We start from the raw sequence: 21,204 nt of genomic DNA, 5'->3' as shown, positions 1-21,204 counted from the left end.
GCTTGATGGCTTTTTTTAAATTTTAATTTTGTTTTTTACCATAATGTTCAGTTTTGTCTGTAGGACAGCAAGTAGGTCTGTCCTCCTGGGTGGAGAATGAAAAAAAGAAATAGTGGCTTTGTTTCACTGATGCCACTCTTGCTGCTAGGTGGTGGCAGTGAATTTCTACAGCTCTGTTGTAGATGACCTTGTTTCTTCCCTTTGCTGCTGGATCCGGCGAGTGAAAGACATCTAATGAGTTTGGGGTTGGCTCAAATGACATTTAGTCAGCATATAGTGGTACTGAAGTTGAATTCCCTCTCTGTGCATTCTTTCCGTACACAGTTAGGATGTCACGGAACTGTGGAGTCAGTGCTCTATGATATTAAGCTTGTGAGCTCTTTGTAGTAGGAACCATCTCAGTTCAGCATCTTGTACAACTGATTTGTTTTCCTGTACTTATTAGGACTAAACTACTTTTATGAAAATAATATTTTTAGCCTCACAATAACCCCGTGAGGTAATACAGTACTGCTGCCTTCATTTTGCGGAACTGAGAGTTTAAGTGGCTTTGCTGAAGGTCATGTAGAAAAACTTGTGACAGAGCAGGAGATGAGCTTGAATCTGTTGTGTCATTTTAAGGCAGAGTTCTCTCCTTCACACTGTCCTTCCTTTCATAAGTTCTTGTTTTGTCTGTTTACAACTGTACGCAATTAAGAACCAAATTGCTGCAGCAGCATCACTTAACACTTAGACCTTCAACTTTGCTCAAAAAAAGACTTATGTAAGCCAAGGAGAACAGTGGAAGTAAGGAGTGACAGTATGCTTAGCATGGAAGCAAGCTAAGCACTTGCCTGTACCAGCTGTACTCAACTGAATATTTTTTTAAAAAAGAAAAAATACTTTAAAAAAACAAGATGCTTTAACAGTAAATAGATGTTTTCATCAATATTAAATTTAGCAGTTGTCCCTTGTGGGACAGTTTCTGAGATTTTAAAGCAAGCTGGAAAATCTGTCAGGGAACTGGCGTTTTTGTTAGCTTATAACCTCAGCTACTTGGGCAGATGACTATATGCACTGATATTTTAACGGATTATATCAGTCTGTGGAGTAGACAGTTGTATATACTGATATTCTAGCTACATTTTTTTTTTTTTCAGACTCAACCAGAGATGGTATTTGCTTCGGGCCAAATTTGTCCTTTCCTTTTTAAGTTTTGACATGTACATTTTCAGATTGCAGAGTGTAAAACTGAGCTGAGCCTCTTAGGTCAGAAAATAGGGATTTTCCTACAAGATAAGCTTGAGGGCTTCTTTTGAAATAGTTTTCTCTATATATTTGAGGGTTTTTGCTTTCTCTATCCTTCCATTATTTATTTTCCAACAGCTGTAACAGCAAGAACAGATATAGTTCTTTTTTTTGAGCAATTTTGCTAGTTAACCCAGATAAGTTAATACAGAATAGTATTATGTTATTTAAAAAACAAAACCAGTTGTGAAGTTTTTGTTTTCAGACAAACTTCCTTCATTGCAGTCTTACTGCAAAAATGTGGGGGCAGGGGGGTGTGCATGTAGATAATCTAGCAGACTTTTCTAAAGAATTGAGAGCAGAAGTCCCTAACTTCTGGCTGGCTGAGGCAAAGCATTGAGGGAGCAAAATGCAGCTGGCTGACCAGTCAGGATTTCAGATGCCGGTTCTGGCTGCCTTTGTCTGTTGCACTTGACTTCTGTCGGCCCATGCCTCGGAGGAGCCAGCAGTACCAAGACAAGCGTGCCCAGTGATGGGGCAGAAAAGCCACCCCAGCACACAACTCAAGAGGAAGGATGGTGGGAGCCCTGTTGCTGGGACCACTGCGGGCCTGTTTGAGGGGCAGCAGTTTGTAGTGTCTGTGATGTTTGACAAGGATCGCCAGGAAACAGCTTTGCAGCTATTGCTCGTGTTTCCTCCGCTGGGCAAAGCTTCACTCAGACAGAGACAAGGCTGTTAGAAACTGCCTGTATCATCTTGGCTTTCTCACCTGGGGCAAGGGAACTGGGGAAACAGTGACCATTTCATCCCCCTACTCTCACATACATTGCAAGTTACTCCTGTTCCAGTAACTGGGGAATGAATTACACTTTATTTTGAGAATTACTGGGAGAGAAGTCTAGGGGCAACTTGTTCTCTTGCATATCCGTGGAGTCTTAAACAGTTTTAATTTATGGGATAATAATGTGGTTTCTGAAGTCTGTGATATGTGTTTCTGCATCATCCGTGCTTGCTTCAATTCCCAGTGCTATTAGAGAATACTACTAAGAAATATCTGATGGGAGGGTGTAAGGAAGACAGAGCCGGGCTCTTCCCAGCAGTGCTCAGTGACAGGCCAGGAGGAACGTACATGAATTGAAACACATGAAATTCTGTCTGCACATAGGACAGCACTTTTTTACTGTGGTGGCTGCTAAATGCAGGCACAGATTGCACAGATTGTGGCATCTCCATCCTAGGAGATGCTCAAGACCTGACTGCGCTTTATTCTGGGCACCTGGCTCGAGCGGGGGATCTGGGCTAGGTGATCTCCAGAAGTTCCTTCCAACCTCAACTATTCTTCTGTGATTCTATGAAATATATGTGTCAATAACAAAAGCACCATGTCTCAGTACTGTCGTATGGCTAAACATCTAGCCAGTGGTCCCTAAAGGAAGCTTTGTACATTTGCATAATAAGAACCCTTTTAGATTACTATTTTTATAGAGGCACCAAAAGAAGCAATTTGATTTTGCTTTTCACTGCTGATGTTTTTACAGGTCTGCCCCATCTCATACCTAAGAATCTCCATGAGTCCTATTCTGCACACGCAAAACAAAGAGGCATTATTGGCTCTTCCCCTGGGTGTGACACTGACATTTACAGTCCATTTTCATGATAACTCTGGAGATACTTTTCATTCGCATAATTCTCTGCTCAACTTTGCAACAAACAGGTAGGTATCTATCATGGGGGTTAATTACAGAGAACGAAAAAGGCCAAATACACATAGCCTAGCCACAGCAAGGCACAAAGATTGTTCCGAAGATATCAAGTGAAGATATAGCTTGCGCTGGGATTAGCAAAGAAGGGATTTTGTCTCTGAGGTCTTCAGAGTCACCATAGCAGAAAGGAGTTCCAGTTTGCAATCGATATCCTCTAGCAAATGGAAAGTTGCCCAGATAAGCATGATCCCTAGCGGGGCCTGCTGGGGTGCATTTCGGCTTTAAGTGACTCTGAATCATCGGAGTGCATATACATCAGTGGCCTATATAAACAATTGATCTTATTAGCATTTGCCTGATCTTGCCTCTTTTCTGCTAGTGCTTTGTTACACTGACTCACTTAAGACTTAAGTAAAATGGTGAACGTTCTGGATCAGGGGCTGTCTCTTCAGATATGCTCGTACAGCCTTTGCACAGCAGAGCCAGGCCTCAAAAGGCCTTTTGGTCTCTGCCTCAAAGAATAGTAAATATTATAAACCAGCCTTCTTTGGTCATTAGTAAACACTCGCTAATTCCACTGTGTAACATAGCTTGTTTTCTGCAGAGCACCTTGCAGTTGTAACACAATGATTAAAAGGAGAAAAAAAAGGGGTTGAATGCAAGATTTTCCCTTTCTCCTACCTAGACGATCAGGAGAAATTTCTATAGCATACCGAGGTCCCTGAGGTAACCCTGCCCTAGCTTCCAAACCAGATGTGACAGAGCTGCTTCAGCATAGGGCTAATTATTAGCCCACAAGAGAGAAGCGCTGCTCATTAACCTCAGGTGCAGCACTGTGGTGACCCAGCTCTACTGCTGTCAAGGCCGTAACTATCTCTGCATGGTGCTGCCAGGGTGGTTGTCTCTGTGCTGGGTGTGCTTAGTGCTCCCTGTGTCCGTGCGTTTGGGAACGCTGCTTTTTGGTAAATAGGAAAACTTGGAATCAAATGTGATTTAGCTTTGTAAAGTTATGACTGGAAAGCTGCATATCGGTGTTTCAATTTCTTTGCTGCTTAACTCGCTGAGAAAAGGGAAAAGAGACAGATTACCTCATTCTAAAGTTCTACAGTTCTTAAAATCAGGAAGTAATTCTCATACATAATTATGACCTCAGTATTTCCTCAGCATAACAATGTGAGAACTGAAATTTGCCTTGGTAGCACCTAAAGCACTTTACTTTCCTTATTTCGATAGACTTCATTAGAAGATAACCATTGTTGAAAACAAGAAGTCAGCCATGTAAAAAGAGTTCAATACCTACTAAGTATTGTAGCGATAATGACATTAGCAAACTTGCCTTAATATAAAAGCATTTCTTTTTATCTGTAGAGATGACTTTGTTCAGATTGGGAAAGGAGCCACAAACAACACATTTGTAATCCGGACTGTAAATGTAGGTTTGACCTTGCTTAAAGTCTGGGATGCGGAACACAGTGGAATTGCAGACTACGTCCCTCTCCCTGTGCAGCATGCCATTTTTCCTGAACTCGTAGATGTGGTGGTAGGTGATGTCCTCTGTTTGAGTACGTCGCTGATAAACCAAGAAGGTAAGCGACACTTCAGTCGTCGTGTTTTTGCAGCTATATAATTTGACATCAGTGTGACTCTTTCTCATTCTCAGGAAAGCTAAATGCATAATTTATGATGTTTGTTCAGAATCAAATGTCACTGTTCTTGTTAATGATAAAAATAGGTTTGATCAACTCCTCTAATTTTAATTGTACCATGCAATATGTTGCTTGTATTGAATTCGTGAGTATCAGACTGCAGGCATTTCCATTCTGATAGCTTGAAAAGCTTGGTTTTTATGGGAATCGTGCAGAGTCAGGACTGTTGAACTTCACTCACTGTATTTGATTCTTAGTATGAATGGGCGTTTGTCAGAGTAACTGCAAGTCAGTGTGGTGTTTTGCTACCAGCCTTCCGCCACAGGCAACCCTAGAATCGGGAAAGTGTGTGTGCTAAGTAAAACCATGCTGCCTGTGCAGTGGGTACCTATAGACAGACACCAATGTGATAATGAGATGCTTTGGTTAGCATAAATCTGTTGAACAGTGTCCAAATGGTGTGTCTTCTCAGGCCTGCCAGGTGTGTGGAGCTCCTCCTTAAGCAGCGTTCTTCAGGTCGACTCCAAGACTGGCGCAGCAGTGGCGAGGGATTCTGGCGTTGTCACTGTCTATTACGAGATTCCTGGATTACTTAAAACATACAGAGAGGTGAGGCGCTGTTAAATCCTATTAGAACTGCTGAAGCTTATTTGCTTCAGGAATGTACTCTATGATTATTTTTTTTTCATAAATATTTAGAAACATTCTTTTTACAGGAAAAAGTATTAGAAATGCAACTGGTTGGAAAGTATTTGGTATGTGCCTAAACATCTATGTTAAGGTGGATAATGTAGCGTAATTTTTAGCCTATACTGTTCTTATATTGTGCATTTTGATTCCTTTGCTTGGCTAAGTTGTTTCCAGATGCTAAACAATTTTTTGAGTATGGCTGCTTTCATGAATGAAGGCTCAGTGCAGGATGAGGTGCCAACAAGAACTTTCTGAAGTGTTGCACCATATTATTATGCATCACTGATCACAATTACTCAAATTATTTTGTTTATCTACAGTGCAATTGTACTGTTGACACAACTCACTGTATCAGCTAACATAAGCACTAGACGTTCTTTCTAAATTAAATTTAAACATAGGGCTTTATGCCTATTAACATATGGGGCTTGGGTAGAAAGAAAAAAAGGTTTTTACTAGCTTAAATTGCCTTGAAAGGCAGTTTCTAAAATTAGACAAATGTAGGATTTCTTCAAGAGAGAAACACGACCTCTTGGAGTCTTCTGTTACACATACAAGAATGTGTGCGTTTTACAATCAATCCAATCTGGTTTTGCCTTAATTTTTATTTGTTAAAAAAGTTTTTGGTAACAATGTGCTTCATCTTTTTTCAGATACTCATTAATATACCTCAGAGGACTACAGCAATGCATGTAAGTGGAGTGAAAACAAGCTTACAAGGAGTTGCAGCCTCAAAAGTAATCGTTTCAGTTGGGGAAAGAAATACAAATTTGAAAGGTATGATGAAAAAAATTTTGTGAATTGTTATTGCATATTTGTATATTCATGATAGGTGGTTTTGGTTTGCGTTTTGGGTTTTTTGTTTGTTTTGAAGGGTCTGTGAAGTTGGTGTAGCAAGATCTCTATGAACCTCTAGTGCCTTTCCAGAATCCCCGGAGCTCTAGAAGACTTTTAGGGCCGTTACAGAATTTGGAGAGTATTCTGGGATACTATTAAGATTTCACAACTAATAAAATTGGTAGATAATAGAAGTGTCATTTTTGATCGTATCAAAAACCAGTTAATAGGCAATCAGATAATTGTTTGCTTACATGTTTAATTCCAATTGCCCTCTTGAAGTTACTATTTTTTCTTACTGAGCATATTTAAAGTAGTTACCATCCTTAAATTTTTTACAAATCAATACAAAGATTAAGCATCATATTGTGTCCTCTATTTAATAAGCTGTATTTTGTTTGATTATAGTTCCTTTTAGTTTTTATCTTAACACTTAGCACTTGTTCAAATAGTATGTTATTGTGCCTTGTGTAAATCAGCCTACCAAAAAACCATCTTGCCAGATACTAAAATACAAATCGAGACTCCCAGGATCTCATCTGAGTTATTCAACAGACACATCTGAGCTGAAAATTCTCTGTAGTTCATTGTTTTCTCTAAATAAATAATTCCTGTGGAAGAAAACCCATAACATGCAAAACTTTCATTTGCTGTCTCTTTGGGATTAGACCTGAGATAGGACAGCTGTCTGTGATTTCCAGCTATTTTAAGACCACCATAACCTAGTGAAACGATTTCAGAAGGTGGCAGAATAGCCTGATATTTCAAGCCATGGTTTTGCTTTCAATTAATTAAAAATTAATTAGTTATAATTCTGTTCTAATCAATTAATTAGAGATTAATTTTTTCCCTTCCCCTAGGGGAGTGCTCGCCTGCTCAGATTGAAGCCATTGCTGAATTACAACCACAGTCCATTATCAGTTGCCATCTAGATTTTAACAATGATGCATTTGACTTCCCCGCACGTGATATTTTTATAGCAGAACCTGGATTTGATGCGGTTTCAGGTAAGGCAAGACAAGATGCCACACTCCAGGCAGACACTTTGCATTCTGCTGCGTTATTTTAATTGGCGGGAGGGGAACAAACTGATACATTTTCTGACTACAGATTTAGGTTCTAATTTTGCACATTACTACTCGTTCATTTGTAGGTATGTAGACAGTCTGATGGTACCTTGAGACTGAAGTGACGGTATTGCAGAATGTAGACATTAATACACTGGGGTCAAGTACTTTATAGAGCTAGCAGCTGCCAGCTGAACTGTACAAAAACTAGATTGCCTTGTATAGCACAATTCAGAAAAGAATATCAGGCCCTGTATTTGTTAAACTATGGAAGCAAAACACTTCCTCCTTCAGCTGGTACAAATGAGCACTCAGCTGACAAATACTCCAAGCTTGGGGGTGTCTGCAGCTGTAAACATCTCGTGGCTCTTTTAGGTGTTTTCTTGCTGTACGTCAGTGCCTTTTTACCATATGCCTAAATGCAGTGAAAGTTAAGACTAGGGATAAGAGAAGCAATTGTGAGTTTTAATGTCTGTCTACCGAGGATCTTTAGATTTCACCAAATTATTCTCTACAGTCAAATATTCTTTGTGTTTGATGCTGGCCTTTTAAAAGCCCTGCCACTGTAGTTGTTGCAGTATAACTAACCTCTGATTAAAATGGGGGAAATACTGGAAATGTGAAAATTTGGTGAACGTAATACATTTTGAATTCTTTATATTCTGCAATTTAAACATTTCTGGAATTTATCATGCTTTCAAACTTTCCTGCACAACCTGAGTGCTGTAATTTCTTATGAAAGGTAGAATTCTTATGTATCCCCAAAACAACATGAATTGGGACTTGCAGGGAGGGGAAATTACCAGGTACTGTGGAAATGGAAATAAAATTGTGAAAGTACAACACGTGCTTGTGTTTCATAGCTATAACATGATTTTAAAAAGAACCAAAATACCATGGACTGTATGGAAATAACATTAATTATCTGCTCGATTAGTCCCTGTACCCACCGAGTAAAACACTATTATACCTTGCATAATAGTGGCTACCTCTGTTAATTTGTTAGGGAAAGAAAATAAGGGGAAAACATGTATCTAGCAAGTTCTGCTTGTTACTTATGCTGTCTTCCATACGGGGGGGAATTTTTTTAGTATCTTTATTGCTAATAATAGACAAATAGGTCCCACAAGAGAGTAGAAACATGGTCAGTATCTAACCTTTAAAGAAGCTTTTATAAATAAAAAACCATGTCTCCACAGAATTGGTGATGGTAACTGACTGAAATTGTAACATTAGGTGAAGAGAATACGAAACAGGATGTTAAATTTTGTTTTCAGTAAAGCCTTTGTATCGATATTAGCATAAATGTTATAGTCAAAGTGGAATTGAGTCTCACTGACATATTAAAATAAAATGTGACTGGAAACTGCCATTTTAGTGGTTTTTATCATGATATTTAGTTTGGGACAAGAAGTAACTTCTGTTGGTTTAGTACTGGGATTGTGATGCTTGGACCAGGAGACACATTGTCCTGTTCACCTATGCACTCCTGATCCTGCTGTTTGGTTGAATTTTACCACCTTTTTCAGCTCTTCTCTAAAGATGTCACAGAAATCTCGCTCTGCATGGAGAAAAAACCCATAAAGATGAGCAATTAACAGCCAAACTGCTTTTATTTCTATAGGGCATTACACCTGTTCTATCACAATGCACAGGCTCACTGACAAGCAGCTAAAGCATCTCAGCATGAGTAAAACTGCACTCAGAGTTACAGCTTCAATCCAAGGCAGCCACTTCTCTGGGGAGCAGATCAGCACCGAAGTGCCGTTCAATCCTGGGTTCTATGCTGACCAAACGGAAATGCTTTTAAGTAATCATTACACAAGCTCTGATGTGAAAATATTTGGTGCCACTGAAATTCTTGATACCCTGGAGGTGAGTGTGTTGCTGGAAAGTACCACAACGCAGTTGAAAGCATTTTGAACTGTTACGGCTTTCTAACCAAAGGCACTCTGTGCAACCTTTACCACATCAACATTGTTCCTGAGATGATTTGGAAATAGTCATCTTGGAATGTATTCCTCCTCGGTTTTCACTTTTCTTTTTGGGGTAATAGAAATGTCAGGCTCACCTGTGCGTTGCTGGAATGTTTTAACCAGCTCGCAGGTGGGGCAGCAGAAATTCTGCCTGATCTCTAGCAGCAGGGGTAGGTTCTCACCCACTTACTTGCTTGACCGCCCGTGGTTCACATAGCCCAGTAAGGAGTGCTTTGATTTTTGCCTGTGTGGGGTTAGCCCAGGCCCACAGAAACAGCAGTAAATAGGGCAACCTTAGCAGTAAACGGGTGGAGTGCTGCAGGTGTCACCGTGAAGTTACAGCCAAGTCTGACCCCTGCTTTGGTGAGAGTTGCTCTGTCTTTCTATGGAATAACGTAGTTCTGATGTGTGGCCTGGAAGATGGGGGATGTGCTGTGCTTTCTCAAACAGTCTGTTTCAGGTTGGGTTTTTTCCCTTGGCAGGTGAAATGTGGGTCACCAACAGTGAAGGCATTTGAGAAAGAGAAATCTTATGGGCTGCCTAGTTATGTAGTCTACACCGTTCGTCTGTCTGATCCAAGAGTTTCAAGCCAGGGATCCTTATCAACCACTCTAACCATCTCTAGTCCTATGACTGACCAGTCTATCACTATCCCAGTGACGGTGATTTACTTGACTGACAGAACCAGTGCACCGATGAGACGTAAGTTTACCTCTAGATGTCGTATACCAGAGTAAACCTCTAACTTCCATTAATGTTCATGAGGTTATAAAATTTCGTGTGTTAAAATCTGAGCTGGCAGCTAACATTATCATTGACTTGAATACAATTACTTATCATGACTGAGGCTGAACACTTTCCTTTTGGGTCAGCCCAAAATACTCTGTTGAAGTTGGCATAAATATCCCAGTGCTAAAGTATCTGAAAGTAATTGGTTTTGCTCCGCTTTTATTTACTCTCAAGCATGCCTTGTTATTTTGAAAACAGATTAGCATTTGGGGGCTGAGAAAGTAAAGAACATGCTTAAGACATCGTATATCAATGTCTTAAGCTGTTATTGGCAGATTTTGAAGACTGCATTGGAAATAGTCACTAGAATCAAAATCATACTATCTAAGTTGGTTACACTTATTTGCTATAAATAAAAACCTCCTTTTGGCTATTTCAGTTTGAGTTAAGAACTGTTAACTCTTAAAGCAGATTGGAGAAGATGCTCTTTTAACTCAATATTGTCTCCTCTTAATCGATTCTGCAGATGGAGCCAGTCTATTCCAGCACTTTCTTGATTCTTATCAAGTCATGTTCTTCACACTTTTTGCGCTATTAGCAGGGACAGCTGTTATGATTATAGGTAAGAGAATGAAAGATTGCAGAAGTTGGGGTTTTTTTGCATAATTTTTTCTTACAATGGATTAGCTGTAAGATATACAGGAATAATTACCAGGTGAAATTATTTTGTTGTTTTGTTGTGTGTGTTTGTGTGGTTTTTTTACAATGTCTTGCAGCCTATCATGCAGTTTTCTCACCGAAAGAGCAGCACAGTCACCCAGCGTTTACGCCAAGGACAACTCCTCAACACAGCCATAACAGTAAGCAGCTGTTACCCAGTTATAAGTGAATTAATCGATTAGTCCAGCTATTGCATTGGAATTGAATGTAGGGAGATAAGACTATGAGAGAGCCTGTGTACTGGATTATGTTACAACAAGCACTGTGCCGGTTCCTAGGAAATCTGTTCCTCCACTCCCCAACCTTCCCTTTACCCGTTGCCAATTCTTTTGAAACCCTTGGCCAGCTTCAGCCACATTGGAAATTGGGAATGGGGTAGAAGTGTAAGAATTGATGCAAATCACCAGATGGGTAGGGGGGAGAGATGCACAATTTTTCTGCTACTGAGGGAAAGTAAAGCAGAGCTCAGCTGCTGATACAACATGTTCATGTGACATCAGATTAGCCGCAGCGTGTGCTGCATCCCGTGTGCTGTGAGGTACTGTCAGCTGGGGCTGTTGTAAGCACGGGGAAGGGGAAATGTTGTGGCACAAAGGACACAAGTCTATGGAAGACTTTGTTCTGTTGCTCAGGGAACAGTTTGTTCCTCCACTGCTTTGATCTTGTAGTCACGTATTTTTTGACATTGCATTTATTCCCTATTTTACCTATTTGTATTGTTGCAGAATCAAACTCTTTCAGAAATACGCAAAAAATACTCATTCATTTGGAAGGTCTGCAACCAACAGCGGCTAGTAAAACAAAATTCACATTTTTATAGATGTATTTAAGTTATGGTGAGCTGCAGTCCCGTTTGTAAAAACACATACTTGACACTTCAGATAAAATAAGGCAAATTCAAACTGAAAGTTATTTGCTGAGATGAAATGTGTTGTGCCCCCCTCAGAAGACTTAATCAATTTTTTAATTAAAGTCCTTAATAGGAACATCTACAAAATTTTGATACTTAGAAGATATCTTTTCAAGAGGCAATTAACGAAAGGAGTTATTTCACTTTGAATGGATCATTAGACTTGCTTGCCAGGTGTTCCAGCAGATGATCAACAGCAGTTATTTGTTTCTTACTTCTTGTACCATTCCCAAGTATGATTGGGTTTTTTTCTCCTTTTCCCCTGTGTTTTAGGTTTCTCTGTATCACCTGGGCTTTCCTTCAGTCCTCAGTCCTCAAGCAGGAAAACAAGCCCATCATCCACGCTCTGGAGCACTGATTATGGTTCACGTTAGAGACAGCAGGACTCCTCTTCATCCACTAGGGCTGGAAAATAATAATAAAAATAATCAGTGCCTTTAACAATAGCAAATTTAAGAACTTTCCCAGTTTCAATATAATTCAAGTCATCTCTTGAATGTAACTAGCTTCATAATTTTTTATTTAGAGCTCTTTGATTTTTTTTTTTTTTATGTCATTGCTTCAGTTCTCTAAAATTTATTTTATCTGCTGTTTTATGCTCCATTGACAAGGATGGCTGGACAAAAAGCAGTGTTTATGCTAAGCTAACTACTTTCTTGCACTCTTCAAGCGACCAGAAGTTATGTCTAAGTGATAGTGATAAAAAATTATATTCAGTTTTTGCAAAAATGAACTTTCTTTTTAATGAACTTTTTAAAAAAGGGAAATAGAAAAACAGGTCAAATGTGAGCCAAAAATATGAAGGATTGTATATTTCAAAGAACTAGTTTTTTATTTTGAGTTCCAAAGACTCAGGAATGCACTGCACTGACAAGTGTTCTTAGGTTTAGCCTTACAATGTGATGCATCACCATAATTTGCTGTTTTAACATTAGGAATGCTGGAACAACTGTGAATAATTTGGAGGTTTTTTTACAACAACAACAAAGAAAAGCATAACTATCTTAGTGTGGCTTCCTTTGGGTACAACTGCAGTATTCCTTTCTTGTTACTGTAAGCACTTTTTCTGGACTGGGAATGTGAAAGCATGTGCCTTCTAAGAGGACCTTTCTTCTGGTAGTAAATATTTTTATTTGAAGGCAATTTATCTTACCTGTGTTCTGATATAAATATAATACATTTATGTAGGTCATTTCACATATAGAAGTACCTCATTAGAAACTGAGCCTCCTTTTATTACCAAAAGTCACCTGGTGCACTGGAAAGTAAGCGGCTTATTTCACACTTAGAGCTGGTTCAGTCTGCTTGTCTCCGATACAGCCACAGCCAGAACATGCACTTAACTGTACAGTAAGATGTTACTGGTATGACCAGACTTTGGAATATTTGTACCACAATATCCAACTAATAAGCACTCATTTGTAAGTCTGTAAAATACAGCGTAGCATTTAATTGCGTAACTATTAATGTGAGGTTTTTTGGGTTGCCTTTTTGGTTTTCTTCTTGACTGGCTAAGACACACAGATATAAAATGCACAATTCCGGGTACATCAGAAAGTGCTCAGCTAAACCAGTTGATCACAGTGTGCTCAGATGTATTTTGCTTTCTAAACAAGCTGGCAGTGAGCTATGCTGGCTGGAACTTTTTTTCCAAATTAATTTTAAACAGAGAAGAAAAACTTGGTTCCAATTCTTAGTCCTAAAGTACTTCCCTGAGAATAGAAAAAAAAAAAAAAAAAGTATTTCCATTGAAATCCTTTATTTTGAGGATTATAATCATAGTAACTTTTCATTCATAAGCAGTATTTTGCAGCTATCAGATAAGGGCTTTGTTTACCTATAACAAGTATCACAGTTTTAATTCTGAATAATATTGTGGCTGTCTGAACTCTCCTAAGGACCATAATGAAAGTGATCACAATTGTTCTATTTCAAAGAACAAAATATTTCATGCAGAATGTATTGTTTGCAGAACTATGCAGGCAGGTAGAGGAATGGAATGCAGACACAATTTATGGTATACAGTTTTGGTTTCAGGCAGTATTACAAAAAAATCACATTGTTACATGTTATTATATTGAGTCTTGTGTAACTTATTGGCTAGTTTTGGAGAAGCTGTGCCTTACATGCTAGTACTACTTAAAATTGACAATTTGGATGTAAATAATAATCATTTGTATCTGTGTTATTTAATAAAGTTTTGTAAGGTTCCTTTAGTATGTTGTTGATGAATTTTCTTCTGGTTTAGCTATTCGGAATTTAGCACTATATTATTTGTACTTCACTTCCTGCAGCCCTTCAGTATTTGCAGTCATGATTTTTACATTCAGAATTTTCACTCTTATTGACAGCATAATGGTTTTAAATACTTTGACAATTTTTCATCTAGTATTTGTTGCCAGAGGCTTTCCCCTGTCTTCACTAAGCATCTTCAGTTCCTGCTGAAGTCAGTGGTGAAGCAGCTCTTCATATTCCAGGTTTGTTCAAACTTCCTACTTTGTTCATTTGGGGTTTTAAGGAAAGACATCATCTTTCCCCACTTCCTTTCAGAGAGAAATGAAAGGGCTATTATGAGTAGCTATCTCAGTGCTTCAGAAATACTTAGAGGAAAGGTTTTACCCTCCTATTCCTTCTCTTTCCCGTTCAGCCTACCAGTCTGGCACTGAATGTCCTGAGAAATGAACCGCTCCAAGCGGTGCGAGTACTTTGGCAAACACCCACAGTTTCTTTCACCTCTTTGGGCAAGTAGTTGCAGTCTCCTGGCATGCATCTTCATGAACTATGATCTACCACGAGCTAGAGCTAGAGGGGAGCTAAGGAAAAAAAAAAAAAAGTATGAAATAGGGAGCTGGTATGGCTCAGGAACCAACCTGCTGCAGGCCTTCAGGGGCTTGAGCGGTCTGTCAGGTGGCTGCTGTGTGGGTGGGATTTGGGGATATACGTTATTCTGAGCATGTTCCTGCCAGTGTAAAGATCAATTTTATTTATTTGGGGTTTTTTAAATTAACAAAAATGAAGTTTGGGATTTTTGCATTTAATGCCGATTTTTTTTTTTTCTCTATTTGCTTACTGCTTGTTCTGGAGTGTTTGCTCCCGAGTGGGAGAAGGGCTGCTGGGAATGTGTATATTCTAAGTTAGATCTGTTGTGTGAGCTGACATGCCTTTTTAAATTACCAGGTAACGAAGCCATCAGTGCTGCACTCAGATCCAAATCCTGGTGCCTCCGCATTCAGCGGGAGCTTTGTCTTTGCTCCTTAGTCGAAGCAGGATTTAGCGCATGCCAGCAATGGCACGTTCATTGCAGCACGTTGGTTCTCGGACAAAAAGGTTTTCTTTGTTAGTGGGCTGACTGGGGCTTCATAAACTATGAAGAAAGCAAACCCAATCTGTGCGTAGTGAAGTCACTGAGGAAATGGTTTGGGCTGTCCTTGGGTTTCCCACCTCTGGATACCTGACCAGGAAGGCTCTGGGGCAAAACTGGTGGCACTGCAAGTGCCCCAGCCAGATCCGTACCGCGGGATCCGCCCAGGGAACAGGCTTCCCTCTCGCAATTGCAAATACTTACATTGAACACCCATTTCCAAGACCTTTTTTCACTCGGAGAATGGAAGCAAATACTGAAAACAAGCAGGTTACTCGCACAGCTGCTCCTATGGCAGAGCCAGTGGGAGCTCGGCGGGCCCTGGGGAAGAGAGCCTTGCTTTCCTTTAGTTTATCAAATAATCACCGCTGTCCTGTGCTGTAACTTCTGCCGAAGTTTAGACTTCATATTTTATGTACCTCTGTATAAATGACTATTCTGTAATGCAGTAGTAGATAGGCTGCTCGCTGTGGCAGTAGGAGGGCTGGGCCGGGGGCAGCGCGGCAGCCCAGGCCGCCCTCAGCCGCAGGCCCCAGCCAGCCCGCCTGGCTCAGCCCCGCGTCCTCTGATCCGACTCCTGAACGCGCTGCAAATGATCTTTATTCAAAGAAGCTCTTCAGAAGCCGCCGAGAGCCCCTCAACTGGCGGGCCTGGCCGCGCCGCTGCCCGGCTGCGCCTTCCCGCCCCAGCGCCGCGCTGCGCCCGGCCCCACAGGCCGCACCCCCGGGGCGTGGCCTGCGCTGAGGGGAGGCGGTCGCAGCTCTGTCAGGGCGCGATGAAACCGGTTGTATGGAACCTTCCCGCCTCGTTTTAACTGTCTTTTTCTTTTTAAAACACTTCTAGTGGAGGAGGGGAAAAGAAAAAAGTACTACTTTTTTTTTTTTTTTTAATCCATGCAAACTTGGAGTGTGGCAAACTTGAATGAGAAAAGTCATCTAAAAGGTACAGTTGTGTTCAGCAATTAGCATCTGTAAAGATTAGGAAAGAAGAGGAAGTTTTATCTTTTAAAGAAATTGTCAGGACATCCCAGTCAAGTTGTGGCATCTGCACGGAGGGAATTCATCCCTGAAGGGGAGGGAGATGTGGCACTGACAGAACAGGCGGCGCTGGCTGAGTCGGGGCTGGCAGGTGTTCACGTACTTGCAAGGAGGGAAGTGTTAGGGAAATATTATTATTAATCATGCTGAATAATAATATCATACTGAAACGTAACAGAAAAAATGAGTACTTGTTAGAATTAGAGAGTATTCCCGTTTGCAAAATACCTTTCTCTGCTAATTAAAGTTGTCCTCAGGTCTCCTGTGCCTCTGAGGCAGAGCTATTGAATGAAAATCTATGTCAATCTTGGGCTTTTTTGGTAAAAAGTGGCTGAGATTGCTCTGGTTACTGCCACCAGATCACCATTAATGGGAGCATGCTTACTTGTGGCAGCAGACATAACCAATCCCACTTCATGGGGAATTTATAACCTGCCCGGTTCCCTCATGTGGTTCTGGTGAGCTGATGGGGGCAAGAGTGAAAGCAGTGTCTTCTGTGAGTGTGAACGGGATTTTTGTCGAAACGGTCCCCAGAAACAGGAGGGGGTGTGTGCGGGCATGCATCCGTGCACCGTGGCCGAGCACCACAACAAGGCACAGCCAGTGCCTCCGCTGGGTAGGGGCTGGAGAGCCTGGGTTCTTTTCTAGGTTGTCTTGCTGCATCCAGAAAATTCCTACCCATCAGCAGTTGTTTAATAGCCATTGCAAGGAATTATTTAATTAGATTAGGCAGACCAGGTTAATACTAGTCTTCAAGCCAATCTACTGTCTAATGTAACATCCCCAACACAGCATAATCATTACCTCCCCATTTCCCCCTTAAAAAGCAGGGCAGATAAGAGTAAAACATTGAGCCAACCTTTTCACTTAAGAGTTCTTCCTGATTAGGAGCTAGGATTACTGTGCGGTGCTTAAGGAGAAGGTTTTCCTAGCAGCATGTTTGACTTTTGTTCTTTATGTGAAGATTTTAAGTTTTATAGGTGTTACTCTAACATCTTCCCTAATCACTGCATTTACTTTAAGATAATGGCATGATTCTCTTCCCTATTCAGTTTCTGATACTTGCATTTGTAAGGTATCTACATGTCAGTCATCTCTAAACATCCTCTTAGTGCAGGACTCCCCAAGAAGCATGGGGCCACCTCCTTCCAGTTTTCCCAGTTAGAGATACAGCTGGAGAAGAGCAATATGCAGTCAAGGCATGTTGCTCTAGCTGTCATCTCGGGCAGAGGGTTTCCTAAAAGAGAGCAGCCAGGTAGTATCAACTGAAATAATCTTTAAGTGCCGTAGGCAGAATTGAGGTGTACAGAGAAGTTTTGGCAATTTCCTTAGCCAGTTTTGTTAATATATATGCACGTTTATGAGAAGACTCTGGCCTACCATTGTGTTTGTAACAAGCGGAGCACAAATGAGGTTCAAGAGTGCCAGGGGACGAATCTTTAGGGAAAAAATAATTTTAAAAACGTAAATCTTGAAGGTAAAGTTTTGCTTTGTGTTGTTCTGAGCAAGAATGGGAGCACGGGGTGCCTTCTGCTATACCAGTGCAACAACCAGATACTTGTATCTACACATAGGTACTTACAACCCCTAGAAGCTTAATAGTTAGCTCTAACAGTAAATGTGCACAAATAAACATTGATATAGAATATGGAGAATTATGTCTTTGAATGAGTAAGCTGTTGCTAATGTACTTGCTGGTAAACCACTGCTGCCTAGGGTCTAGGCTCTGGGCTTAGATCTGCGTGACACTGGTATGCGCACACGACCTGCAGCTTGCGCTGCCAGCGGGCACTGCACACTTCAGTCCTATGCAAGCAGGAAGGGGGGTGTAGCAGGGCATGTCTGCTCCTGTTTTTCCTAAACATCTTGGCCTTTCCTTGCAGGATGTCTCCAGAGATCCTCTGCCAGTAGTATACCTTCTGTGTATAGCCACCTATTCAAGAGAGACTTCAAAACTTTGTAGTTCAACAGCCTCTTTCCTGGTCATTTCTGTGACGTGCTGCTTGCACCTACATTATGCTGTGTCTCATCATTTCCCTGTAATTGCAATAAAACACCCTGACGTAGGAACTATACTTGGAGAGGCCCTGGAGATAGTGTTTGGTTGACAGGCAAGGTATGTGCTCTCAAATGAATTCCACTTCTTTTAAATGCTTTTCCTGGTATGGCAAATAGAAGTTTTATTCGTGTATTTAGCTTTATGTAGCTATGTTAGTCTGTATAGTATTGGTGATATGATTAAAACCATTCCCTTTCAGCTCTTTCTTTGTTCTCTGAGTTACAAGTTTAAGGTCATAGCTGGCCTTAAAATCCAGTCTGACCTTCTCCACAACACAGGCCCTCTACTTTCCTCTCATAAGAAATGCATCAACTTTTAAGCTGGAAAAAAAGGCATTTAGTAAGTAATGGTTATCTGACTTAAGGTCTTCAGGTGACATTAAATCTTCCCTATGTTATTTGGTTTATTGGCAAAATTAAAAACCTTATGCTTTGTTTTTAGTTTGAATGAATCTAGGTTCACTTTTCAGCTGTTAACTTCAATGAGACAACTTCTCTGTGTAAATTAGACACAAGATTTGGTGATACAGTTTTTTCAGATTCTTCTCTTGAAGCTTGCAAAATTAAAATGAGAATGGGAAACTAATTTTTCTTCTCGATTCATATTTATCATTATTGTATTTGAGCTGTGAATTTACCAGCAGTAAGCCTAGTACCATTTTCCATATTTTCCCTCAAACCATTTGTCCTTTCTATCCTCAGCACTATTTTTATCACAGGTACTGTATTTACCACTGCAGGTGGCCTGTTCCGGAGCTTTTTGTATTAATAAACTATTTCCTGCAATTTATAATGTCTTCACAATTCAGCACAGCATCTTGTTTCTCTGTTTAGTGTGCTAACTGTCTCTATTTCAATGCTTTGGGGTCTGTTTTGCCATAATTACTAAACAGATTGCAAGATGCAGTTGCTATTTTCCATTTAGCAGACGTTGTGTACGTGTTTGTAATTCACCCAATCATTCATTTTTTCCGAGTTCCCTCCTCTTAGTTGCCATGTTATGTTTAAAAGTGCTGTTTCCATTCTGCTTAGTCCAAAGGACTATCTTATGCCTCTTGCTTTTGCACTTAGCATAAGTAAGTTTATTTTCAAGCTGTTGTGCTTAAGGATATGGTAGTGTCACTGTTGTGACTTTTTATTCTTTTTTTTTTCCTTCCATTTTTCATAAAGCAGTGGTTTCTTACTGAGCAAATACGAGGCAAAGTGAAGCTGTAGTCCCAGACATTCACCTTGTGTGTTAGAACTCTGTTACTTCTAGGAGTTATTCTCATTGCTGACAACCATCTTCCAGTGAAGACAGTGGGGAAAAAAAAATCTTAAGTATCTTAATGTTACGTAGCTTTATTTCTAAATACAGACTGCACCAATCCAGATGTTCCAGTGGGTACAGTAGTTGCACGGTACCTCTACGTATCTCTGCATTCAGAACACCTTAATGGCAAATTTTGATATCGAATGAGAGAGAGGCTGATTTACTTTTGCTGGTTGTCTCTTCCTGGCAATCCTCCTAGTAAGCAGCTGCTCCACAGACACCAGATATCTTGATATCATAAAATAAAGGCCTGGGATTTTATGAGGCATTTTTTCTGCACCATCCTTCACAAAGGAAAAGAGAGAGACCTCAACAGAGTCAGTATAAAGTTGTTTTTCATTTGTACTAGGGAGCTCCCTAACCCTTGTGGTTCAGCTGGTGTTCAGCTCCTGCTGCAGCGTCAGCGGACTGAGTCTGTTTTGGACCCTGAGTGTCCAAATGTGGAATCCGATTATGGACAGCACTGTCACTTTTAATGTCACTGATATTTTACAGTGCTTTGGGTTTTCTAGGGAAAGCGGCAGAAGGAATACTAAAGGAAATACTAAATGGGTTGAAAGTAGCAGAAACAGAACACAGACAAGAAATCTAAGCTGTTTGAATTCTAAGTTATTTCTATTTCCATCAAGGCTGAATTTTGACCTATGAAGGGGAGGAGGGGGGAAATAGGAAACATTAAAACACATTAAGAGGAAATGTAATGAACAATCAAATGAAGGAATTGACTTTATTCTCTATGAACATAATAGATCAGACGCAATAAGTCTGATGGATTTAAAGGAGAAAAGGCTTTAAAGCAAGGATTATGATGAGTATGGCAGGAACAATAATAGTTCTCTGAATGTTGCTTTTGGCAGAGAATCCATGTGAGAAAAGACAGCTTGTGGCCTGGACCTAGAGTTCAGTGCTGAGGTCTGAACTGCAGCAATATCAAAAGGAATATACCTATGTGGAAGATGTTTGAGCCAAGGAGCGGTTCATCTGCTTTCTAAAGCCCCTGATCAGTGTCTGGATGGCAATGTAGGGTCAACTGGCAGTGCCTAGAAAACACATGGCAAAGCCTTCTACTAGGATCTATCTTTCCCTGTTCCCCAGGAAAGATCAGGATCACTCCATCTGCATTTCTGAAGGTCAGAGGATAAAGATGATGCTGACTTACGTCTTTTCCTCCCTCAGAAGAGATGTGCCTCCTCTAGGGAGTGATGGCTGCTCATTCGTGAGATGTGTACAGAGTCAGAATCTGCTAGGAACAGAAAATATCAACCTGAGTCACAAACACTCTTTTCTAGTATTAGGGAGCCCATGTGTAGGCATCTTCTGGATCTTGTCATCATTGATGTTCTTATAGATAAGGACAAGGATACAGAAGAAAGAGCTTCCAGAGAGGGTTTTTTTGGGCTTTTGTTTTTGGGTTGGGGTTTTTTTTCAACTTTTACGGCTCTTAACAGCAGATAGTTAGTGAGGATGTCCTCCAGAGTGATCCACTAAGGGGCAGGGGAGGAGGCAAAAGGGAGATGGAATAGAATTTTTGAGCCGAGGGAAATATCATTTAATAAAAGGATGCACCAGATCTCAACACTGAAGATAAGTGAGCACTAGCCAAACAATACTGGGCCTTGTCTGGGGCAGTAATCAGAGGAAATCATCGGGATGCAACAGCTTCCTCACATGAAAGCAAGTCAGCTGGGCTTTTGGACCTGTATTTTCAGGACTTCTAGAATCACTAGGTATATCTGCATTAACAAAACAATGATACACTACAGTATGTAAAGTAGTACAGAAATTATTCAGATCCTTTTGTGTGTGGAATGTTCTACTTTCATCATGGGGAAAAAGAAAGGGGGGGGGGAGAGGGGAAGAAGGCTAGAGGGACTGTCTGAGCTATCAGGAAACAAAAAGCTGAAAAGCTTCACAGTGTTCTCTGACCCAGG

The 21,204-nt window shown here is 40.5% G+C and overlaps 1 protein-coding gene across 1 annotated transcript in view; it reads left to right on the top strand.

The window, feature by feature from the left end:
- Nucleotides 1-13,718, top strand: part of NUP210 (nucleoporin 210) — a 65,214-nt gene extending 51,496 nt beyond the window's left edge. Inside the window, exons 31-40 of the mRNA XM_054838574.1 lie at nt 2,766-2,941; nt 4,299-4,516; nt 5,049-5,185; nt 5,920-6,043; nt 6,964-7,110; nt 8,795-9,045; nt 9,629-9,848; nt 10,402-10,497; nt 10,652-10,735; nt 11,779-13,718. Of these exons, the coding sequence (XP_054694549.1) occupies nt 2,766-2,941; nt 4,299-4,516; nt 5,049-5,185; nt 5,920-6,043; nt 6,964-7,110; nt 8,795-9,045; nt 9,629-9,848; nt 10,402-10,497; nt 10,652-10,735; nt 11,779-11,879 (1,554 nt within the window). The 3' untranslated portion in view covers nt 11,880-13,718. The remainder of the gene's footprint in view (nt 1-2,765; nt 2,942-4,298; nt 4,517-5,048; nt 5,186-5,919; nt 6,044-6,963; nt 7,111-8,794; nt 9,046-9,628; nt 9,849-10,401; nt 10,498-10,651; nt 10,736-11,778) is intronic.
- The last annotated feature ends 7,486 nt before the right edge of the window (nt 13,719-21,204 follow it).

This window comes from Grus americana, chromosome 11 (genome assembly GCF_028858705.1).
Source record: "Grus americana isolate bGruAme1 chromosome 11, bGruAme1.mat, whole genome shotgun sequence".
Lineage (NCBI taxonomy): Eukaryota > Metazoa > Chordata > Aves > Gruiformes > Gruidae > Grus > Grus americana.
Note: the sequence above shows the minus strand (reverse complement) of the source record. Positions and strands in the feature narration are given on the sequence as shown.